The sequence below is a fragment of the Erpetoichthys calabaricus genome, chromosome 8, assembly GCF_900747795.2.
Source record: "Erpetoichthys calabaricus chromosome 8, fErpCal1.3, whole genome shotgun sequence".
NCBI classification, from domain to species: Eukaryota; Metazoa; Chordata; class Cladistia; order Polypteriformes; family Polypteridae; genus Erpetoichthys; species Erpetoichthys calabaricus.
The window spans coordinates 101,001,514-101,022,765 of record NC_041401.2 but is presented as its reverse complement, the minus strand read 5'-3'; the positions used below and the strand labels follow the sequence as shown (position 1 = coordinate 101,022,765).

At 39.2% G+C, this 21,252-nt stretch overlaps 1 protein-coding gene across 1 annotated transcript in view; it reads left to right on the top strand.

Moving 5' to 3' along the window:
- The first annotated feature begins 2,485 nt into the window (after positions 1–2,485).
- LOC114655882 (syntaxin-1A) overlaps positions 2,486–21,252 on the top strand; it is a 414,537-nt gene continuing 395,770 nt past the window's right edge. Inside the window, exon 1 of the mRNA XM_028807166.2 lies at positions 2,486–2,651. Coding sequence (XP_028662999.1) covers positions 2,622–2,651 — 30 coding nt within the window. The 5' untranslated portion in view covers positions 2,486–2,621. The remainder of the gene's footprint in view (positions 2,652–21,252) is intronic.

Here is a 21,252-nt window from a genome sequence, read left to right as displayed (position 1 = left end):
AAAGCAGCAGATGCAAGACCAACACCAATTGAAACAAATTATTCTGTATTTGCGACATGCAACAGTTGACTGCGAAGCATTCATTAAAAAAGAAGACCAAAATTCAAGGACAACTGATTAAGAACTACTTTAGTATCTCATATTAAGCACTCTACAAACATCATTGTCATCAGGTCCACTACTCCAATATTATCCTTAATTCATTCACTCAGTGGCATCTCCACAATAAGATCAAGTGAGGCACTTAATCCTATCCCCAGCAGAGGGCACTGTCATGCAAAACATTAAATAAGTAGTAAACTCACCTCAGTAATTTAATGTACAGTACTGTTAAAATATTTCATTGGAAACTCAAGTTAGTTATCATAATCCAATTTGAAAATGTTTATAGCAAACATAATGTTAGTTGTTATAATCAAAATTTTCCATTTTATATTAGTGCAAGGTATTATCTAGAAAAAACTTTTTTTTGAGTATTTAAAATTTTCTTTGTGCCAGGCACTGATAACCTGTTTCCGTGTTTCTGAGGCAACAGTTCTCTAGGCATACCTTTGCTTATGTTGTGTGCATGTGCAACCTGAACTTTGAGGGGCCTACAAACTAGAGGCCTTTTAAGCAACCCACTGATCTCACTATTATGGAGTAGTCATTATCATTAATCATTGTATTGTACTGTATACTGTATACTTAGCACTTTACCCACTGAACAAAAAATGGAAATTTGTTAAGATTATTTGCATTTCTGCTTTTGGTGTTATGTATTTGATGCTGGGATACCTTTAAATTGTGTCTTTTGGTGGTTCTACTGTACAACAATGAGTTGATTGATCTTCATTTTTATTTGATTTTTAATGGTGTTATTCAGCTGACATTTTATCAACCATTTATACATTGTTAAATACAGTCATCTCTGGTGACTGTCTCCTTCATTGACTTTTGATTGGCAAAAATCATCTGCACTCACATTGCCCAGTTCCATGAACCAGGCCAAGCCAAGATCCTTTCCTAGACTGGCTGGCAGACACATACCCATGCCAATGGATTTAAGCAGAGGAGTTGGTCTGATAGGTGCTGCTTTTTAAATACTTGATAATCTCTTTGTCTTTCTCTCTCAAACACACATTCACTCTTTGTGCAATGCTCCTTTTATGCCTAACTTCTCAAAATGACCTAATATGCAGGTCTTTGGAATGTGGAATGAAAAACAAAAGAATGTTGCCTCATTGTAGATATCTATTATTTCAACAGTTTTCTAGGTTATTGGAAAGCTCCCTTTTGGAAAACTGACAAGCAAACTAAATAAGGAACTTACAGCATTTGCTTTCTCTCAAATGACATGAGCACTGTGTTAAGCAGCAGTTTGAGGCACCTTCCATATACAGTAATTTACCTTCTGTACAACAGAAGGACTGGGTCCCAAGGTGAAAATTCCAGTTAACATATAGGTTGCAAATTTCTAAATATATCTAATAGACTATGTTATAGTAATTTTTATCAAAGAATGGAATAACATTTTAACATGATAGCAGACCGCTACATTTGGAGTGCAGTGCGTAGTTCAAGCAGTCAACGATCTAGCTTGTGTAGTAACCTACTTAAAATCAGATTAAGAAATGTATCCTTTATGAAAATCATACTCAAAGATCCCGTGTACGTAATACAGATTGATATTATCGACCTACCTGTGATATTTGTTCGACGGATAGTTTGAGCAATTTGGATTTTATACTTGTGCGAATAGCAAACGTTACACTGTTGCTTTTTTTTAACAGTTATTCGAAGGAAAGCTCCCACGCCCCACCCACCACCGTTATGAGTGATCCAGCTCTGGAGATAACGCGCTTCATAATACCACAAGGTGTCGCACTTGCACAAGCATTAGGCCGTACTCGACTGAACATCTGCAGATGATGTAAAGTAACAATTAGGGTGGCGACTTGTTAAATATGAAAAAAATAATTCAAGCAGCGGCTCCGGATTTTATAAAAACATACTTGTTGAAGAAATAATGATGACATTCATACTCTTCACAGACCAACGCCTCCTTTTCAAATCAAATTTCCAAATTACTAGGTTTTGAAAGAAAGGTGTTACACGATATCTAACGATCAGCAGTCACTCTCGTCCCTGTGAAATAGAAATGATCATCAGACAAGACGCATTTCGCGCTAGTTCTTTAACTTGTATTTAAAGGTATACTCTTCGGTTGATGAAATTGAACCAATTTGCATTATATGCCTGTTCTTCACTGTTATGCCACTTATCATATGAACTGCGGCCAGCTCACGGTCACTTTTATTTGTCGACAGAACAATCTCTATTCGAGACAGAACAATCTATGGGCGATGGGGACGTAATCCAGGCGAATGGGTTATTCAGACGGCGCGCCAGACTCATGAGTGCGCGCTCCCCTCAATTTTATCTCGTGCTCGCGCGTTCATCCACCCCCATGCCACCATGCACCCCCCCCCCCCCCCCCATCTGTGCGCGCCCCCGCTTTGCTCCTCTTCGCTTCTGTACAAAAAAAGCCAGAAGAGGTGTGGAAGAAGATAACGAGCATCCTCGGTAGTCGGAATCCGAGAGCCAGCAAAGGAACAGCACGCCAACCGCCTCCTTTCACAATGAAGGATCGTATGCAAGAGCTCAGGACTGTAAGTAACAGTAGCATCTGTAAGAGTCCACTTGACCCCAGAAAGATGGGATGGAGTGCACAAAGCGCTCGGCTGCTTCCCTGGAAGAGGGAAATCTCCATGGTACACGCACACTTGTGGGAACAGCAGGCTGCGAGCAGAACGGCTGGGTGGCGCCTTGTTTTACAAGGGGAAGGCTAAGTTGGTCTCGCGAGTGCCTTTCACGGACGCGGGCGGCGGGACTTATGTTTCTTGATGGCTGTAAAGTGTGAGAGAGAAGTGGCAGCAAGTCTTGTCTAAATATACCATGAACTTCAGTAGGCGCAGGGTGAAGGGACTGCCGTCGCGTTTCATAGGCTTCTGCACGAGAGTATATTGACTTGACTGAACGGCAGTGGTCAGCGCTCACAGCGCAACAGGAGACAGCGAAACGCGCGCGCCGTGCCAATGGAAATAACGCAAGCGATACGAACACAAACCACCATCACACAAACACAGGGTTCACCCCGTTACCCGTACTAACGGAATCCGCCCCTAGGTACAACGGACAGTAACCGAAAGCAACGGTGAGGCGCACCTGTCGTGCGCGCGGTACACACATACACACGCACACACACACGCACACCTGCCGTTGCACCAAGAATGCGCCTGCGCGCTGCATTTGTGGCGTGGCTCTATGGGAGGGACAGGCGTGGGAAGGGTGTGCGCGCGCTTGCTGCACGTGAGGAAAGGCGGGCGGTGCGAGTCGTCATCCAATTGGATAAGGTGCCTCGAAGCTGTGCGACTCAACGAACAGAGTACTGTATTTTTGAGCGGTGCTTTAAAAACTTGGGACGACGCGAAGAATAAGACTTAAATTGATTGCTAACATTTTAAAACTTCCATACTACTTTCTGTAGGACCAGCGCTTCAGGTATTTAAAAGGAGGCTTGTCCCGTGGAGACGAGCGGCTCCTCTTCGGAATCTGTTGGAAGTTTCTGTATTACCCGTGGCCTGCAACGGTATGAACGGGTTTAGAAAACAGTAGAATTGCAATTGCAAATACTAAATAACAGCTAAATGTATGAGTAGTGGAAAAGTACTGTAACGAGCCAGGGGTCCGACAGATGGAGAAACTGAATTTGCACTGTGTACTTAAGTAAAAATCAAATCGAAGTCCCGGCAGTTTGAAAGCTCAGTAGTCATATTGCACAGTCCATAGACTTATTAAATGCCCTATCTTACACAGCACAAACAGACTGCTGCAGTTAACAGTAGTTCAGTTCCTATTTTTGGCTCATATTCGATTTTTATGTTTAACTGTTCAGATTAAATTATGCAAACGATCCATGTTAGTCTAGAAGAACAGATATCTATCCTGAATGTAATAAACAATTAGCGTAAGCAGCTCATAATTCAGGGTTCTCGAAAGAAATGTAATGATTTACATTGAGGTAAAGTACATATTAAAGTAGAATAGTTGCTCCACATATTTGAAATGCTAAAATATGTTGTTCAATTTAAATGTTTAAAGTCTAAATATTCTCGATAGTACCGAAATTTGTACTTTTTCACCCTCTGATAGAGGTCCATAGAGAGCTACTTCTCTAGTAAAGGATCAAAAATAATACAGGGTGCCCACAAAAACACTCCTTGATTTTAAACGGTTACAAAATCAAAATTTATTGTAATACAGTATTCTTTCACCTTTGTGGCTCCAATTTAATCAACTCCTAAAGTTTCATATGGTATCTGTTGATTACCTACACTCGATGTGCACCCCACCTGTTACTCGGCAAACATCGATTTGATAATCGAGCTCGGACCAGACTCTCCGAAGCATATCCGGCGTGATCGCGTTTATAGCTTCAGTGATGCGTTCCTGCAGATCATCCATGGAGGTACGTAAACTCTGCATTTCACGTACTCCCAAAGGAAAAAGTCACAAACAGTAATGTGATCTCGGAGGTCACTTGAGGAACACTTGGTCATTTTGTACAGCGAGACCGATCAATCTGTTTGGCAGGCGCTAGTCGAGAAAATTACGGATAGCGAGATGCCAGTGCGGTGGTGCCCCAACTTGTTGGAAAAGGTAGTCACCTACCACAGTAAGTTGTGGAAAAGAAGAAATGTTTTAAATTAATGTATTTGCTGTCATCTTATTTACAATTATATTCCAATAAGTTTTGATTTTGTAACCATTTAAAATCAAGAAGTGTTTTTGTGGGCATCCTGTATATTCGGAATCACTGACGTTGAAATAGTCTTGAAAAATACCCCACAATATGTTTGTATCTGTCATTTTAACCTTCTGTCAATGGCTTTTAGAGGGCTAGGACTACCCGTAAAGGATCAAATATAAAAAATGTAGTTGTGATCAACAACCTTGAAATAGCATCAAATGACACTCCACATGCCTATATTACTGATCCCCTTTTTATTTAATTTTTCTGAAAAGGAGTAACATTAACACCTCGTATTATATTGGAACATCCTAGGATTGGTTGATGTGGCATTTACAACTTGAAGATATAGTGATTATTTTTGCTAAAGTCACCTCTTCGTTCACTATCATGTGGGTGTAATTTGCTGCAAAAAATATGGTCCAAAAATGGTCTAAAAATTCTGTTATTTCGGGTCTAAGGGACCAAACATTGGGAGGTAACCCCAGAAGTCTTGCTGACTTGCATAATTAGACATTAGGACAAGTCAAATACTGTATATACCATATGTGAGGTTATTCTGGTACCGGTTAGTCAGGAGGCACTGGACAAAAAAAAGTTTTAAGTGTTATCAAAGTGTTCATAAGTAATTCTTGTGAACATGATAAAAACAAATACATCAGACACATGGGAGCTAATAGATAACTATGAATGGCCATCATTATGTTTTGGATGCAGACAAGTGGGGTTGACAATTTCAGAATAGTGAGGTTTTGATGTTTGATTGTCTATGACAGTGTCTGTCCTCAAATTACATCATAGGGAGTATTGGCTGGTGACAGTTACCCTGATGCAGTGTGCAACCTTGCTTTCTTCCCTCTGGCACACTGCATCAGTACTGCTATGTAATCATTTTGGTTTTCAATGCAGAGATATGACAGTGATCATATGAACAATTAAGTAAAGTAGTGTACATTTCCACACAACTGTAATGCAATCATTTAAACATAAATTGCATATGTGTATTGGATTTATTAAGCACACCTTACAGTGGTTTAAATCTGATCTGAAAAGTTTGGATTCTACATGTGTTTTTTTGGGGATGTTCCCACTTATCTAAATAGATCAGATCGGTGTCAAATATAAGTGTTAAAATCAGAACCAAACTGCAGTGTCAAGTTAGCTTAAGTGACATATCAGTGGTGGATCTTTGTTATTGTGGTGTGTCGTGCCCTAAGAAATGAAAGGTTCCTGCTTATATACAGTATATCCATAGCACAAGTAGCATTTAGTGCCCTGTGGTTTGTAGTCAAACATATGAATCATTTCGTGAAAGTGACTCCCTTAAGGATTTAAAGACTCCTTATTTTATGTATGGAATTTAGTGGCACAGTGAATTGGCATATCTAATTGCTGCTTTTGGCACTGACAGGTAAAACATTCAAAATAAACAGGACTGCTGTGTAAATATTAAAGGATGTTTTCATTTTGACTACTGCTCCATTCACCATACCTTTTTTTGTTTTCAGTGGCAAATAATAATACCACATGAATGTCAACTTAACCTCAAATACGGTTCTTGCTACAATACAGTGTGCTTAGGTGTAGTAATCTTTTTAACATTATGTTATACTAATAAGAAATAAAAAGATAATGGTCAAAAGTGAATTTTAACATGTTAAAATATTTTTTGAACCAGTCTTTACTATTTTCCCTGCACAACAGGTATTTTGTGAAACTGGAAGACAGGCAGAATAGGGGATGTTATCAGTTGAGTTTTAGGCAGCATTTCAACATAGGTAGACATGTACAGACAACAAATCTGAACGACAAGAATGCTTTATTGTTGTAGTCATTTATAAAATGTATGATATCAAAGAGATTTTATAGATTAATGTACAATACTTTAGTGAAAAGGGTTAGTAATCGACAACAGGAATATGGAACTCGGGTGTTGCTGGCAGTGAAACCAAATTGTTGTTGAGCTTTCATATACTGTAATTTTGCTGTAAAGTCTGCAGTTTTTAAAATGAGAGTGATGCAGACAAGGAACATGCAGTATAATTAATCAGGACCCTTTTACATAAAAAGCAATTCAGTACAAAGTGCACAGTATATAGTACAGTACATTAAAAAATTCTAGAGTCCAAATATTATCTGTCAAGAGCTATAATTGACAATTTGGAAAAACCAAACTACCTCAGTCATATATCACTAACACATTTCAGATCAAAGTAGTTTTTGTGTAGCATTCTTCACTAGAGAACTGTGGTTGCAAAAGTTCCCAGCTATAAAGCAATAACAAAAATAATTAAAGCTAACATAATTTACATACATGTATACAGTACATATCTTCATTTAAAGCCGTTTCTTGTTCATCATGAATTAAGTTATTGCTTGGTCGATAATCCCAAAATAGGATATGGTTGTATACTGTAAGTAATAATACATCATGAAGAAAATATTACACAGCACTGATGTCTCACAGGGTTCAAACCAAATTTGGGTACAGTGTGTGTAGCGTTGCCTGTTTTCCCCATTTCCGTGTGTTTTTGTCCTCACATCTCAAAGATATATTCATTAGGTGAATTTGCTCATTTAAAATGGTCAAGTCTGAGTGCATGTAGATTTGTGTGAGTACCTCATGTTATGGACTATCTTGTATTGAAATATTATACCCTATACCACATTCTTTCCTTTTTCGTAGAACTCATACAGTGGTGTGAAAAACTATTTGCCCCCTTCCTGATTTCTTATTCTTTTGCATGTTTGTCACACAAAATGTTTCTGATCATCAAACACATTTAACCATTAGTCAAATATAACACAAGTAAACACAAAATGCAGTTTTTAAATGATGGTGTTTATTATTTAGGGAGAAAAAAAATCCAAACCTACATGGCCCTGTGTGAAAAAGTAATTGCCCCCTTGTTAAAAAATAACCTAACTGTGGTGTATCACACCTGAGTTCAATTTCCGTAGCCACCCCCAGGCCTGATTACTGCCACACCTGTTTCAATCAAGAAATCACTTAAATAGGAGCTGTCTGACACAGAGAAGTAGACCAAAAGCACCTCAAAAGCTAGACATCATGCCAAGATCCAAAGAAATTCAGGAACAAATGAGAACAGAAGTAATTGAGATCTATCAGTCTGGTAAAGGTTATAAAGCCATTTCTAAAGCTTTGGGACTCCAGCGAACCACAGTGAGAGCCATTATCCACAAATGGCAAAAACATGGAACAGTGGTGAACCTTCCCAGGAGTGGCCGGCCGGCCGACCAAAATTACCCCAAGAGCACAGAGACGACTCATCCGAGAGGTCACAAAAGACCCCAGGACAACGTCTAAAGAACTGCAGGCCTCCCTTGCCTCAATTAAGGTCAGTGTTCACGACTCCACCATAAGAAAGAGACTGGGCAAAAACGGCCTGCATGGCAGATTTCCAAGACGCAAACCACTGTTAAGCAAAAAGAACATTAGGGCTCGTCTCAATTTTGCTAAGAAACATCTCAATGATTGCCAAGACTTTTGGGAAAATACCTTGTGGACTGATGAGTCAAAAGTTGAACTTTTTGGAAGGCAAATGTCCCGTTACATCTGGCATAAAAGGAACACAGCATTTCAGAAAAAGAACATCATACCAACAGTAAAATATGGTGGTGGTAGTGTGATGGTCTGGGGTTGTTTTGCTGCTTCAGGACCTGGAAGGCTTGCTGTGATAGATGGAACCATGAATTCTACTGTCTACCAAAAAATCCTGAAGGAGAATGTCCGGCCATCTGTTTGTCAACTCAAGCTGAAGCGATCTTGGGTGCTGAAACAGGACAATGACCCAAAACACACCAGCAAATCCACCTCTGAATGGCTGAAGAAAAACAAAATGAAGACTTTGGAGTGGCCTAGTCAAAGTCCTGACCTGAATCCAATTGAGATGCTATGGCATGACCTTAAAAAGGCGGTTCATGCTAGAAAAACCCTCAAATAAAGCTGAATTACAACAATTTTGCAAAGATGAGTGGGCCAAAATTCCTCCAGAGCGCTGTAAAAGACTCATTGCAAGTTATCGCAAACGCTTGATTGCAGTTATTGCTGATAAGGGTGGCCCAACCAGTTATTAGGTTCAGGGGGCAATTACTTTTTCACACAGGGCCATGTAGGTTTGGATTTTTTTTTCCCCCTAAATAATAAAAACCACCATTTACAAACTGCATTTTGTGTTTACTTGTGTTATATTTGACTAATGGTTAAATGTGTTTGATGATCAGAAACATTTTGTGTGACAAACATGCAAAAGAATAAGAAATCAGGAAGGGGGCAAATAGTTTTTCACACCACTGTATATGAGTTACAAAAAGATAAAGTAAACCTTAAAATGTTCTAGGTTTATCCGGATATACAGTATTTAATTTCAGTGCTCCATCCAGTATGTGCCCCTAGTACACAGCACTTGTTTTCTGAGGTAAGTGGAGATTTTCTGAAGTCATCTTATGAAACTGAAGTGGTGCAAACACAGAGCTTGACTGGGGTTTCTGTATAAGCACTTTGAGCATGCGAAAGGTGCTATATAGGTAAAATGTATTATTATTATTTATCTTCTCTGATATTGGAAAGATGCAGTATATTTTCCATTTTTGATTTGGGCCTCTTTTTGTTAATTATTGGAAAAATAGAATTCAATGGTGTTTAAAGAGATTATTGTTGATTGTAATTTTACTATATTTTTGTTTCTGAAACCCAGGAGTCTATTTTATTTTCTCATGTAAACATTGGTACTTTAATTCAAATAGCTCGTGTGTAGTTACCCTTGTCTTGAAACCTTTTATGTTTTTGTTTTGTACACTGTGCAATTCAGGCCAGCTGGGTGTGGCAGGGTCCTGTGTATTATGCACATAACTCTATTTGTATTATACAAACCCCTGTGGCCTTAATCTCCAAAGTGTTTGCTAAGAGACCAGACTAGGGTTTCAAGTGGTATCTCGGGAATCTGCTTGTAATTATTTTTTTATGTTTTTATTTTGTACTCGCAGTTTGTTATTATTTTGATTTTTAACCAGTGGTGTGATTGCATTGTCATTCTTTATCTGGTGACTGCTTAGTCACTCTGATTTCTTTTTTGGCTAATTGTAAAAAAGACTTACATGCCTGCAGATTGTTGAATTCTTGTTTACTATGAATTGTCTGTGTGCCCCAATAACGAAGTCAGCTAAGGGACCATTGTACATAGCAGTAAGAGGACAGAATTCAAGGGTTCAACTGGCCTTTGGAAGGAATGCTAGAGTGTTTGTGGAAAGAGAAGTGTGAGGTAGAAAGAAGAAGTGAATGGAGGAGGTTTTATATGGGCAAGTGGTTCTTGATTCATATTATTTTGTATTGTTAATTTCTGTCTGTCATGGTTTATACATGTGTTCTTTAGTTTATATTAGTAAACTATTTTTTGTTCCAAACCTGGGCTTCCTTGGAGTTACTTTGGGTTTGGGGATCTTTTAGGAGCATCCCTACTTAGTTAGAAACACTAAAGTGTAGTCATAGCCATGGACCATCGATTATCATAATTGAGTAGTATATGGTCTAATGCAATTGAATACAGCCTCGGTTTGGGATGTTTGTGTATAAAAAGATTATTCTGATTTTTTAAAACTATCATATTACTTGTGTATACAATTTTAAGAAGGAATTCATGAAAAAATCTCCTCTGACAAGTTATATGCACAAACTTATTAGCTGTACTTGCTTGCACTGCAGACTTACAATGTGACAGAACGTATGCAGCTGTGTGATAATGTTGAAGAAATTAAGTTGTAGTAAGTTAGCTAATTCTGTGAAAATAATCCATCAGGCATCAGTAAACGGGTAATTTATGTGCCTTTATTGATTTATGGATTGATTTATATTATGAGGTGGTGGTATTATATGAATTTAGAAACAGTGTAAACTGCTATCTGTAGCTGTTTCTTCAGAGATATCAGAGAATGTTGCAAAGTGTGTGGTGTTATGGGTCCACAGCTCTTACAGCAAAGGCCGTTTGGTTTTAAATAAATAATTGCCGCGCTCACGGCTTAGCGAGGGGGCGTGGTAACTGTAGCAAGCCGCAGGGCGATCTGCGGTGTGGGCGTTTCTCACCTAAGTGCGCAGGTGAGAGACTGCCCACATCCGTGATTGTTCCTGTGGCTAATGGGCTGCAGCTGCTATGTCCTCTCTGCATATAAAGAGAAGCGCGAGCCAGTTAGAAGGGAGAGAAGTAAAAGGAAGAACAAAAAGAAGAAAGAGGGAGGAGAACGGGAGGTAGCAGGAAGCAGGTGGAAAAAGCCGGTGTGAGGAAGGAGAGCGAGCGAGTGAGCGAGCGAGAGCAGGCTCGCATTAGAGAAAACAGGCAGCTGGGAAGAGAGCCCACGAGGGGAGTGTTTGACCGACACTCAGTGGGGCTGAGAAAGCGGTCGCTCCAGCTTAGCGACTAAGTAGCTGGAGTGACCAGTAGAGGTATCGACTTGGCCGTTGCTAGGAGCGGGAGTCGAGGAGGCTTTGGGTTGGTGTAGCCCCAGCGTGAGCGCCTTGGCCTCTGGGAAATATCCCAAGTCTCGGTCCAGTTGGGAGCCCGACGAAGCCAATGATCGGAGGGCTACCGGACCTGAATGAAGGGCAGCTGTTCCTGCAGGTAGGCGACTCTCCTGTCGAGCAGCCCAAATGGGAGTAGCAGGTGAGCCGCCATGGTAAAGGAAGACACCGGGCTTTATAACCTTAAAGGATTGCTTCTTGGTGGATTTTTACTCTCGTTATTTTTAGAAGAGTTTTTCTATTTATTGATTTTAACCTCCACATGTTTTTGGATTATTTATTTATTTATTGAATGAACTGCACAACACTACTTTGAACACTGTTTTGATTGTCTTTTAATAAAAGCACTTTTGCACTTCTACCATCCCCTTGCTCATTGTTATTGCCTCACTGTCTAGCTCATCGGTGACATTACCGACGGTGTTGGGTTCAAGGGCTCTCTAACAGCCGATGGGAGCATGGAGCAGAACCCGCATCGTCACAAAGTGAAAACATGTCTCTGTATGTAAAGCGATAAAACATCCATCCGGCCATTTGGCATCCACAAGAGGATGGGAATGTTTGAAGCACAAAGGCAAGTAGCAAGGATAAAATAGTAAATCATGCGGCATATGTCCAGGCATCATGTTGTCTGGCGTCCACAATAGGGCTGGAATGTCTGATGAAGTAAGGCAACATGAAACACAAAGAAAGAAGGACGTAAGGCATATTCGATGAGCAGAGGTTGTAAATGCACAACGCAATCTAAACAGAAGGACTTAACATTGAACCATTAAGCCTGTTTTAATAAACTGGCATTTTGCTATGCTAGTTTTGAATAACAGGCATGTGAAAAGTGATTAATATTTCCTGTGACTCCCCAGATTTCTTTAACTGTCTGAAAAAGAACATCCTTTGATGAGTGTTCTTATCTATAACTAATTTGTTGACCGGTCATGGTACACTGCTGGAAATGCTTGTGTCCAGGATAATTGCGTTTTTTAAAATGTCTACAACCTGGCAATTAATGTATTAATGTGAAAGTATTCTTTTGGCTCACATAAGAGTCAACACCAAACACTACTGACTTTTAGTTTTTGATTATGTAGGTTACATCATTTGATTTGCTAGTGTACCTTGTTAGTATACAGACCTATCATAATTTCAGATGAGCAGAGTTATCAGCGAACATGATCATTTTGCAGAATACACTCAAAAGAGTGGTGATGACTCAATGTCATGAAGCACCAGCACATGGGATGAGGGTTTATAAATGGTATCTATTAGCTGTACCTTCTGCTTCTTTTCAGCATGGATAGTACATTTCTAATAATACAATGACTGACTGATACCAAAGTCTGTCAGTTTATTAAAAGTTTTAGTGGAAACATTGTGTTAAAAGTAGAGGGAAAGTCAGTAAAACAATTCCAGATAGATGTGCTAGGTGAAAAATCACCAAGATCCACGGACACTGTGTTCTTTGTTGATCAAACTGCAAAATAGTATGTGTCTGAGTGCACATTAGATAAGAAGCTAATAATGAGTTGCTAAAATTCATTCATTATGGCAGATGTCTGTGTCTGTAGACAGTGCGGCTGCTCATAGTAGATACTTTTAAAATGGCACCATAATAATCAATTTAAATTAGTGGGAACATTTGCTTACTTTTGTGAACAATTGGAAATATCTATAACAATTAGAAAACATTGAGGCTTATTTATCAGTGGAACAAGTTTGTAATACTTGAGCACGTATAAAGAAAAACAAAAACAGCAGTGCAAACACTGAGTTGCTACTAAAGTCACAATCTGGAGAAGAAAAAATATGTCCTGTTTAACACATTTAAAATATACTGCTCAAAAAAATTAAAGGAACACTTTTTAATCAGAGTATGGCATCAAGTCAGTGAAACTTCTTGGATACTGATCTGGTCAGTTAAGTAGCAGAGCGGGTTGTTAATCAGTTTCAGCTGCTTTGGTGTTAATGAAATTAACAACAGGTACACTAGAGGCGCAACAATGAGATGTCCCCCAAAACATGAATGGTATAACAGTTGGAGGCCACTGACTTTTCTAACTGTGACGGTCAGTGTCACTACTGGTAGAATGATGCGATGCCTGGACCCTACAGAGGTTGCACAGGTAGTCCAACTTCTCCAGGATGGCATATCAGTACATGCCATTGCCAGAAGGCTTGCTGCGTCTTCCAGCAGTCTCAGGGGCATGGAGGAGATTCCAGGAGACAGGCAGTTACTCTAGGTGAGCTGTACAGGGCTGTAGAAGGTCCTTAACCCATCAGCAGGACCAATATCTGCTCCTTTGGACAAGGAGGAACAAAAATGAGCACTGCCAGAGCCCTACAAAATGACCTCCAGCAGGCCACTGGTGTGAATGTCTCTGACCAAACATTCAGAAACAGACTTAATGAGGGTGGCCTGAGGGCCCGATGTCCTCTAGTGGGCCCTGTGCTCACTGCCTGGCACCGTGGAGGTCGATTGGCATTTGTCGTAGAATACTAGAATTGGCAGGTCCACCACTGGCGCCCTGTGCTTTTCACAGATGAGAGCAGGTTCACCCTGAGCACATATGACAGATGTGAAAGGGTCCGGAGAAGCCGTGGAGAACATTATGCTGCCTGTAACATCGTACAGCATGACCGGTTTGGTGGTGGGTCAGTGATGGTCTGGGGAGGCATATCCATGGAGGGACGCATGGATCTCTACAGGCTAGACAAAGGCACCTTGACTGCCATTAGGTATCTGGATGAAATCCTTGGACCTATTGTCAGACCCTATGCTGGTGCAGTGGGTCCTGGGCTCCTCTTGGTGCACGACAATGCCCAGCCTCATGTGGCGAGAGTGTGCAGGCAGTTCCTGGAGGATGAAGGAATTGATGCCATTGACTGGCCCCCATGCTCGCCTGACTCCTGGGACATTATGTTTTAGTCCACCCCACGCCGCCAGGTTGCACCTCATACTGTCCAGGAGCTCAGTGATGCCCTGGTCCGGATCTGGGAGAATTTCCCCCAGGACACCATCCGTTGTCTCATTAGGAGCATACCCCGACGTTGTCAGGGATGCATAAAAGCATGTGGGGGGCATACAAACTACTTAGTACGAGTCTGAGTTGCTGCAATGAAATTTCGGCAAAATGGACTAGCCTGCTGCATCATTTTTTCACTTTGATTTTCGGGATGTCTTTGAATTCAGCCCTCTGTAGGTTGATCATTTTCATTTCCATCAAACAGTGTGGCATCCTTTCATTCTTAACACGTTACCCAGTCCATATCAGTATAGATATCCAGCATGTATTTTTTTTCCCATTGAGATCTGATGTGTTTTTAAAGTGTTTCTTTAATATTTTTGAGCAGTTTATATTGTTTAATTCAGATTATCTCTGGAATTTACAAGAATGCATTTACACAAATACAGACATAAGACATTTTTTTCACTTTAAATTAAAAATTAGTATATCATCAACAGCACTGCTTTATTTGGATTCTTTCCAGGTGGTATGAATCATTTGCGGCCGTAGAGGATGGCAAGGTATTGCTGTTATGGAGTCATTTTATTGTCAGAATTTTCATTGTATTCAGTGGTCTATGAAGTTTTATAAACACACATTTATAATATTATGTGATAGATTAAGGTCTCCGTGACCCCTTGAACCCTCAGACCAGAAGTCAGACACCAGATAAAAGTCCAAATATTGAATTTATTATAATAATAATGTGCACAAAGCACCACCACTCCACTATACTCAATAACAAATTAATAATCAAATAACAATACCCAATACTCAATCCTCCACTCCCAGACACTTAGCCACCCTGCCTCCCAACTCAGCTCAAAATCTGGGCTTTCCCATGGTCCTTTTATATTCCCCAACCCGGAAGTGTTCCTGTCCCACAATCCACAAGTTCTCATTACTTCCGGGTCAGGGTAAAAGTCCGTTTCTTCAACCCGGAAGCACGTCGTTTCTTCTTGTCATGTGATCATGATGCACTTTCGGGTTATAGGGCACATAAGAGTCCAACAGCCTCCCTACAGCGACTCCTGGTGGTCCCCAAGGTATCCAGCAGGGCTGTGTATACAAACTACAAGGTCCATAAGGCCCTGCTGGAATTCGGGGAACCTCCATGCTGTTGGGAGGGCTCCACCTGGCGGCCTGGAGGTGTGGGCTGGAATATTTAGCCGGCCATCCATCACATATTAATATCACAATCTGCAGAATACAGCATTTAGCCAGTAAACAGAATTTTATGTGTGTATTTATTAATACACTTTTGAATGAAAACATTCATGCATATAAATGTGACACTTTGCAAGAAAAAGTGTGAAAGCTGAGAATACAAATTTTATTTGTTCTAACCACTGAAAAATGGTTTTACCATTGTCTTAAGCTGAGTACCCTATCAATTAATGTATGATGTGGTCTTGTAAAGACATGGGCATCATGCATTGATGATATAGATTTGGTTAATTAATGGTCTGACAGATTGAAGAAAATATGTAATTAGTTGAGTCATTTAATACTTAAAACTGAAACATTATTTGTAGTATTTTTATTTGATTTCATGTAAATCTGCCTGTTAAAGTCAAAGGTTTAACTTTCCCATGTTACTGTATTACTGTTTTGAATTTCTTACTACACAATAGATTTTAGTATACTTGAAATGTTTGGCGTGCCGTTTAGTAAATACTTTTTCTTAACCGAGTAGACACCGAGGTGACTGATCACCTGATGCCCTATAATTTCTCTTCATTAGCCAACATTCAAGTAAGAGATTCTGGTTAGTGAACACCACATGAATAGCTTGGAGGCATTGCAGTTGGCTGCATTATTAACAGCAATTGTCTTTATTTGTGCATAGTAGTTCAGAGCATCTCCCGTTTAATTGCATTGTGCTTGGCAATTTAAAGTATTTAATAAATGCCTGTGTCAGATCCAAGCTGCATCATTTATGCAAACTGAAGGCAATTAACAGAACTCCACTGTTATTTAGCGCATTGGTATGCAGCTCTTTGGATTAATAAGGTATCAGTCTTTTTCTGTGTGTCTACATATGTACTTATGATAGATAAAAAATAAAAATTGAATGATCTTTTGACATGTTTTTAGTAAGGCTGGACAGAATGTCTTCAATTCACATAGACCAGAGGCAGGGTAGTACATACCTAATTATGTGTAGCAGCAAGTTACATTGAATATATAAGTACTCCATAACACAGTACAAAGGTATGTTCAGAAATTAAGCCAATGTAATAAAAATAACAACAAAACAAATTTTTATTATTTGATGTGCTGAATAAAACATTTAGAAGTGGTGTTTGTTTTGTTTATATTCAAATTCTGTTTATATCTGATGATAATCTTCATACAGTATGCCTCTTTATGCTTTTATTGTCAAACTGGAATTGCATAATTGATTAATCTGCCTTGCAAATAGGAGTTGAGAATGTTTGGCACAACTGTCAAGAGTGCAATTTATGGCTATTTAATTGTGCATCAGCCAGAAATGTGTGAAAGTTTAATAATATTTTTTAAATATTGTAAATTAAACACGCAGGTTCAAAGAAGAAACTACTGTAAGTCAGTCCATGTTATAATAGTATATGGTATGCTTGCTGATTACAAGGACATTAAAAGTGGCGGGCAGATAGGTAATGTGCGATTTTACAGCAAAGGAAGTTCAAATATGAATGCCAAAAAAAATGGAAGATTCAGTTAGTATTTGAGTAATTACAAGAAATTCACCAGAATGATAAAAATGAAAATTGTACATCAATAATAAAGTATTCCTCATATTAATAATAAATTATTCCCTATACCCTTAGTAAAAATATGTTAAATTGCCTATAAAATGTATTGATGTAAATTGCCTGTAAGGTTTCAAAATGAAAAAAGGGGATATTAAGCACCCCAGGATTTCTTTTTTCCCCAATTTTAATTAACTTGGCTTTTTTAAATCAATATTTGATAACTGACTTGTGTCCAACATGTTTTACTTGTTTATGAAATTTTAATAATTTATAGTGAAAGTGGTACATTCCAGGACTGCATGTATCTCATAGCAGTGTTCATTTATGTAAGCCCAGGTGTTTTAAATTCACAGTTGTATATATTAAAACAATATTTTAAATATGGAACATCATAATGTCAATTATTATTTGATACCCCTTCATCATACGTAAAGGCTCACCCAGAGGAGGTAATTGTGCATCATGTAACTGACCATTGTATGTCTTATAGTTGAAACTGCATTGATATTTGAAATCCATTTCAAGTACTTCATACCCTTCTGCCATAGTTGAATAATTAAAATTGTTATGCCAGTGTGCCGTTTACAAACCATAGTTCAGAATTCAACACCATTGTGCCATCAGAACTGATCCTGAAGCATCTAGTCTTGAGGCTTCATACCACACTCTGATTTTGTACTTTCTAACTGGCAGAGTCAAGAAATTGCTGACGGGTAGCATGACTTCCTCCACAGTGATTTTTGAGACAGACTTTCCGTGGAGTACTGTGCTGAGTCCAGTGCTATGCTCTATGACTATGTGGCCAGACACAGGTCCAACTCCATCCTTAACAAAATCATAGACCTGACTACATAAAGTGAAGAGCCGGTTTGCAGAGAAGAAAGTCGCTTTCTTAAACAGTTGAGCTGGGACACCAATTTCTCCCTTAATGAGCTGGTCATAGACTTCAGAATCGGGAGCTTGATGATACTCCTATCTAAATTGGCAAAAACGCTGTGGAGAGGATCAGCAAGTTGACATTTTTTGGAGTCATGATCATTGATCACCTAAAGTAAACACAATACATCACTACTATCATTGACATTGCTTACCAGTGCCTTTATTTAGATATATTCATCTACAGTATGTTTCCTAATTTATGAGGATGTTTTACCCCTGGATATTGGTGTATCAAAACATCCATTCTTAATGCGTACCTGCTGCCCAGATATACCGTCCTTTCACCTTTTTGACAAAACAGGAAATAATGTTTTTGTTGATGAGTGAGCTACTGTATATATAGATATTTAAAGCCGCAATATTATTACATTGTGACGAGGTTCATGGTAATTCCCACCTCAGATACAAATGCAAATGAAAGTTAACTCTTGAGTATAAGTTGACACTGCTGTGCTTTTAGATTTAGGATTTTTTCCATTTTGAGCTTCTGTTTTTGTTTTCTCAGATTCTCAGATTTTACAAAACTCACAACATCTGCATGATTAACTACTCTTAAAGTCAATTTCATATGATTTTCAATTTACTTATGTCAGGTATCCTTGCACTTTTTAATGAAGAATTATTGCAATCCATTTTTGATTAATGTTGCCAGCAGGTAGTAACAGTTTTTTGTAAATTCACATAACATCAGTACCACAAAATAAGACATGCTCCATTTTTTGCTGTTAGTTGTTTGGGTTAAACAAATGATGTTTGCATTGCCATGTGCATGTTCCAGTTGTCTGAGCTGTGGACATGAGCGGAAAACACCTACAGAAGTTTCCTAAAAAACAGCTGATAATGCATGTCCTTTGAATTGGCCCTCATATACTTTTTAATAAAGAGCCAATGTCAAGACAGACATTATAATATGTAAAATGTACTGTATAAGCAGAACAAAAAGTAAGATTTGCCAAGGTTTGATACCATTTTTAAGTTTAGTTGAAATCATTTTAAGCTATATTGCTACCAGTGTTAAGCCCCTTCTGTTGGCAGCTGTTGGCACTGCAACCCTGAAATGTGAAAGGTCTTTAAAGGCTCAGGTCTATATGGCAGCTTTAAAGCTAGCTCCTCTCTTACAGGGTAGCAAATACAGTTCTCTCCAATCTGTCTTACTGGAAGAGTTTTCTGTGCTGTCTTGTCAGTCCTCCAGGGCCTCAGTCCCATTCTGTTCCTCTGAGTATTTACTTTCCAGGCACTGTTCACAGTATTACGCTGTTCAGGTATTCTTCAGATAACAGTAAAAGCTTCCCTTTAACCACTGGCTTGTGTTTGGCTTCTTAGAACTTCCCTGTGATAACCAGGTGCTGCCTTTGTTCCAGGCAAACCTTTTCCATGCATAATAATCTATATTACTAAACGAAGGTTGTATATATGCACGGATGCCAGAGGCCAGATGCACCAAAGTGCACAAGCACTGCGCCTCAGCACCCCAGAGTCAACCCCAGCGGCTTCCCAGTCTCAGTAGGTGGCGCCCAAACAACACAACACAACCTGCAAACTAAATTTGAGGTAAAGCGTGCACGGCAACAAGTTGCCATCGTGACATATTTAAACATAGACAGAATAACTAGACGCCTCATGACCAGCAGAATCGTACGTCAACGTTGCTGCCATATTGTGAGTGGCACTGCTGTGGAGTGAAGTAATGAATAATGTGCTATAATGTACAAACCGCTGTATCTCCAAACCAGATCCCGGGGGATTACATTTCATAGATAAGGCTGAACAATTGTTTTGGTTATATTTGGCCATTAGAAAATCCCATTTTATAATATTTACTTTAGCTAAGCCAGGCAAAGCTATGCATTTATGTGTTCAAGTGAGCCTCCAAACAATGTTTTGGCTAAACGTATTTAGTCACCACCTATGTAGATTGTTGTTAGCTGTTAACATTTCTCAAACTTGATGATGTTTTTTCTCAATGAGCACATTGAGGAAACACAGTTTGAAATTGACAACCATCATTTTATGCTCATGTCTTTAGTTGTGTCTGTCTTCCACAAACTAAGGCTGCACCATATTGCCAGACTGAATACTCTCAAATTACAGGATCTGAGTGAGCGAGACGGACTGTAAGTCTGTAGGAGATCAGTGAGGATGTGGAGAGCTTTAAAAGTTAAGAACGGTATTTAGTATTGTATTCTGTAGTTAAGAGGGAGCCAGTGAAGTTGAGAGAGAATAGGTGTAATATGTTCAGTGGATTTAGAACAGCAGGTTATTATCCTGGCAGCAGAATTTTGAAGAACTTGTAAGCGATGGATAAGTTTTTGTGGGATGCCAGATAGAATAGCATTACAATAATCTATACGTGAGGTGACTCGGGCATTAAACAATACTTCAGTATTGTGTTGCGTAAGAACAGGACAAAGTCTGGAAATGTTTCGAAGATAAAAGAAGGCAGTCCCCGAAATGTTACTTATATGGGAGGAATTATTTAATAATAATAATTATAATTATAATTATTTAATAATTGCCATTATTAGTGTATAAATGGATATAAACAATTGCATTTAAACAATTCGCCAAAATCTGTCGTATGTAAACGATACTGGTTTAAATGTTGTTTTTTCATCAGAAAGCCCGGTTTCCACATCTACCTGTATTAGTTTAAATGGCACATTTGCCACTCGCAATAAGGCTGACACGCTGACGTATTGTGTCGACTGGGAAACACAGTGAATGCGGCGTCTATCTATATATGTCTTTGTATTTAAACTTGAGGTAGTGGTGATTACTGACAGTGCCAGCGGTCAGTGTTCTCCACTCCACAGTACCAGCAGCTACTCCACTACACAGTGCCACCAGTCAATGTGCTCTAATCCACTGTGCCAGCACTCAGTGTGGCAGCTGTCAGTGTAGCTTATTTGAATCACATTAAGGTAATTCAGTGTTAAAAGTAAGTTCAATTATGATTCCTAACAGCAAACGACTTCTAGCTAACAACACACCCATAAAAAAACAAAAACGAGACTGCATAGATAAAAACAATGACCGAAGGCACCTACAACGCGCTTCTGAAACACCAGAACCAAAGGAGTCACGGCTGCAAAAAGAAACAGCTTTAGTACAAATATATTTATTTACTTAAATGAAAACTTTCCCAGGACGCTCCCACCCTCCATGATTTTTCATCCCTACAAAGATCGGAGGGAACAGAAAGTAATTGCCATTCTTGGATTTGCAATTCTTTAGAGAATCGGGGGTTTA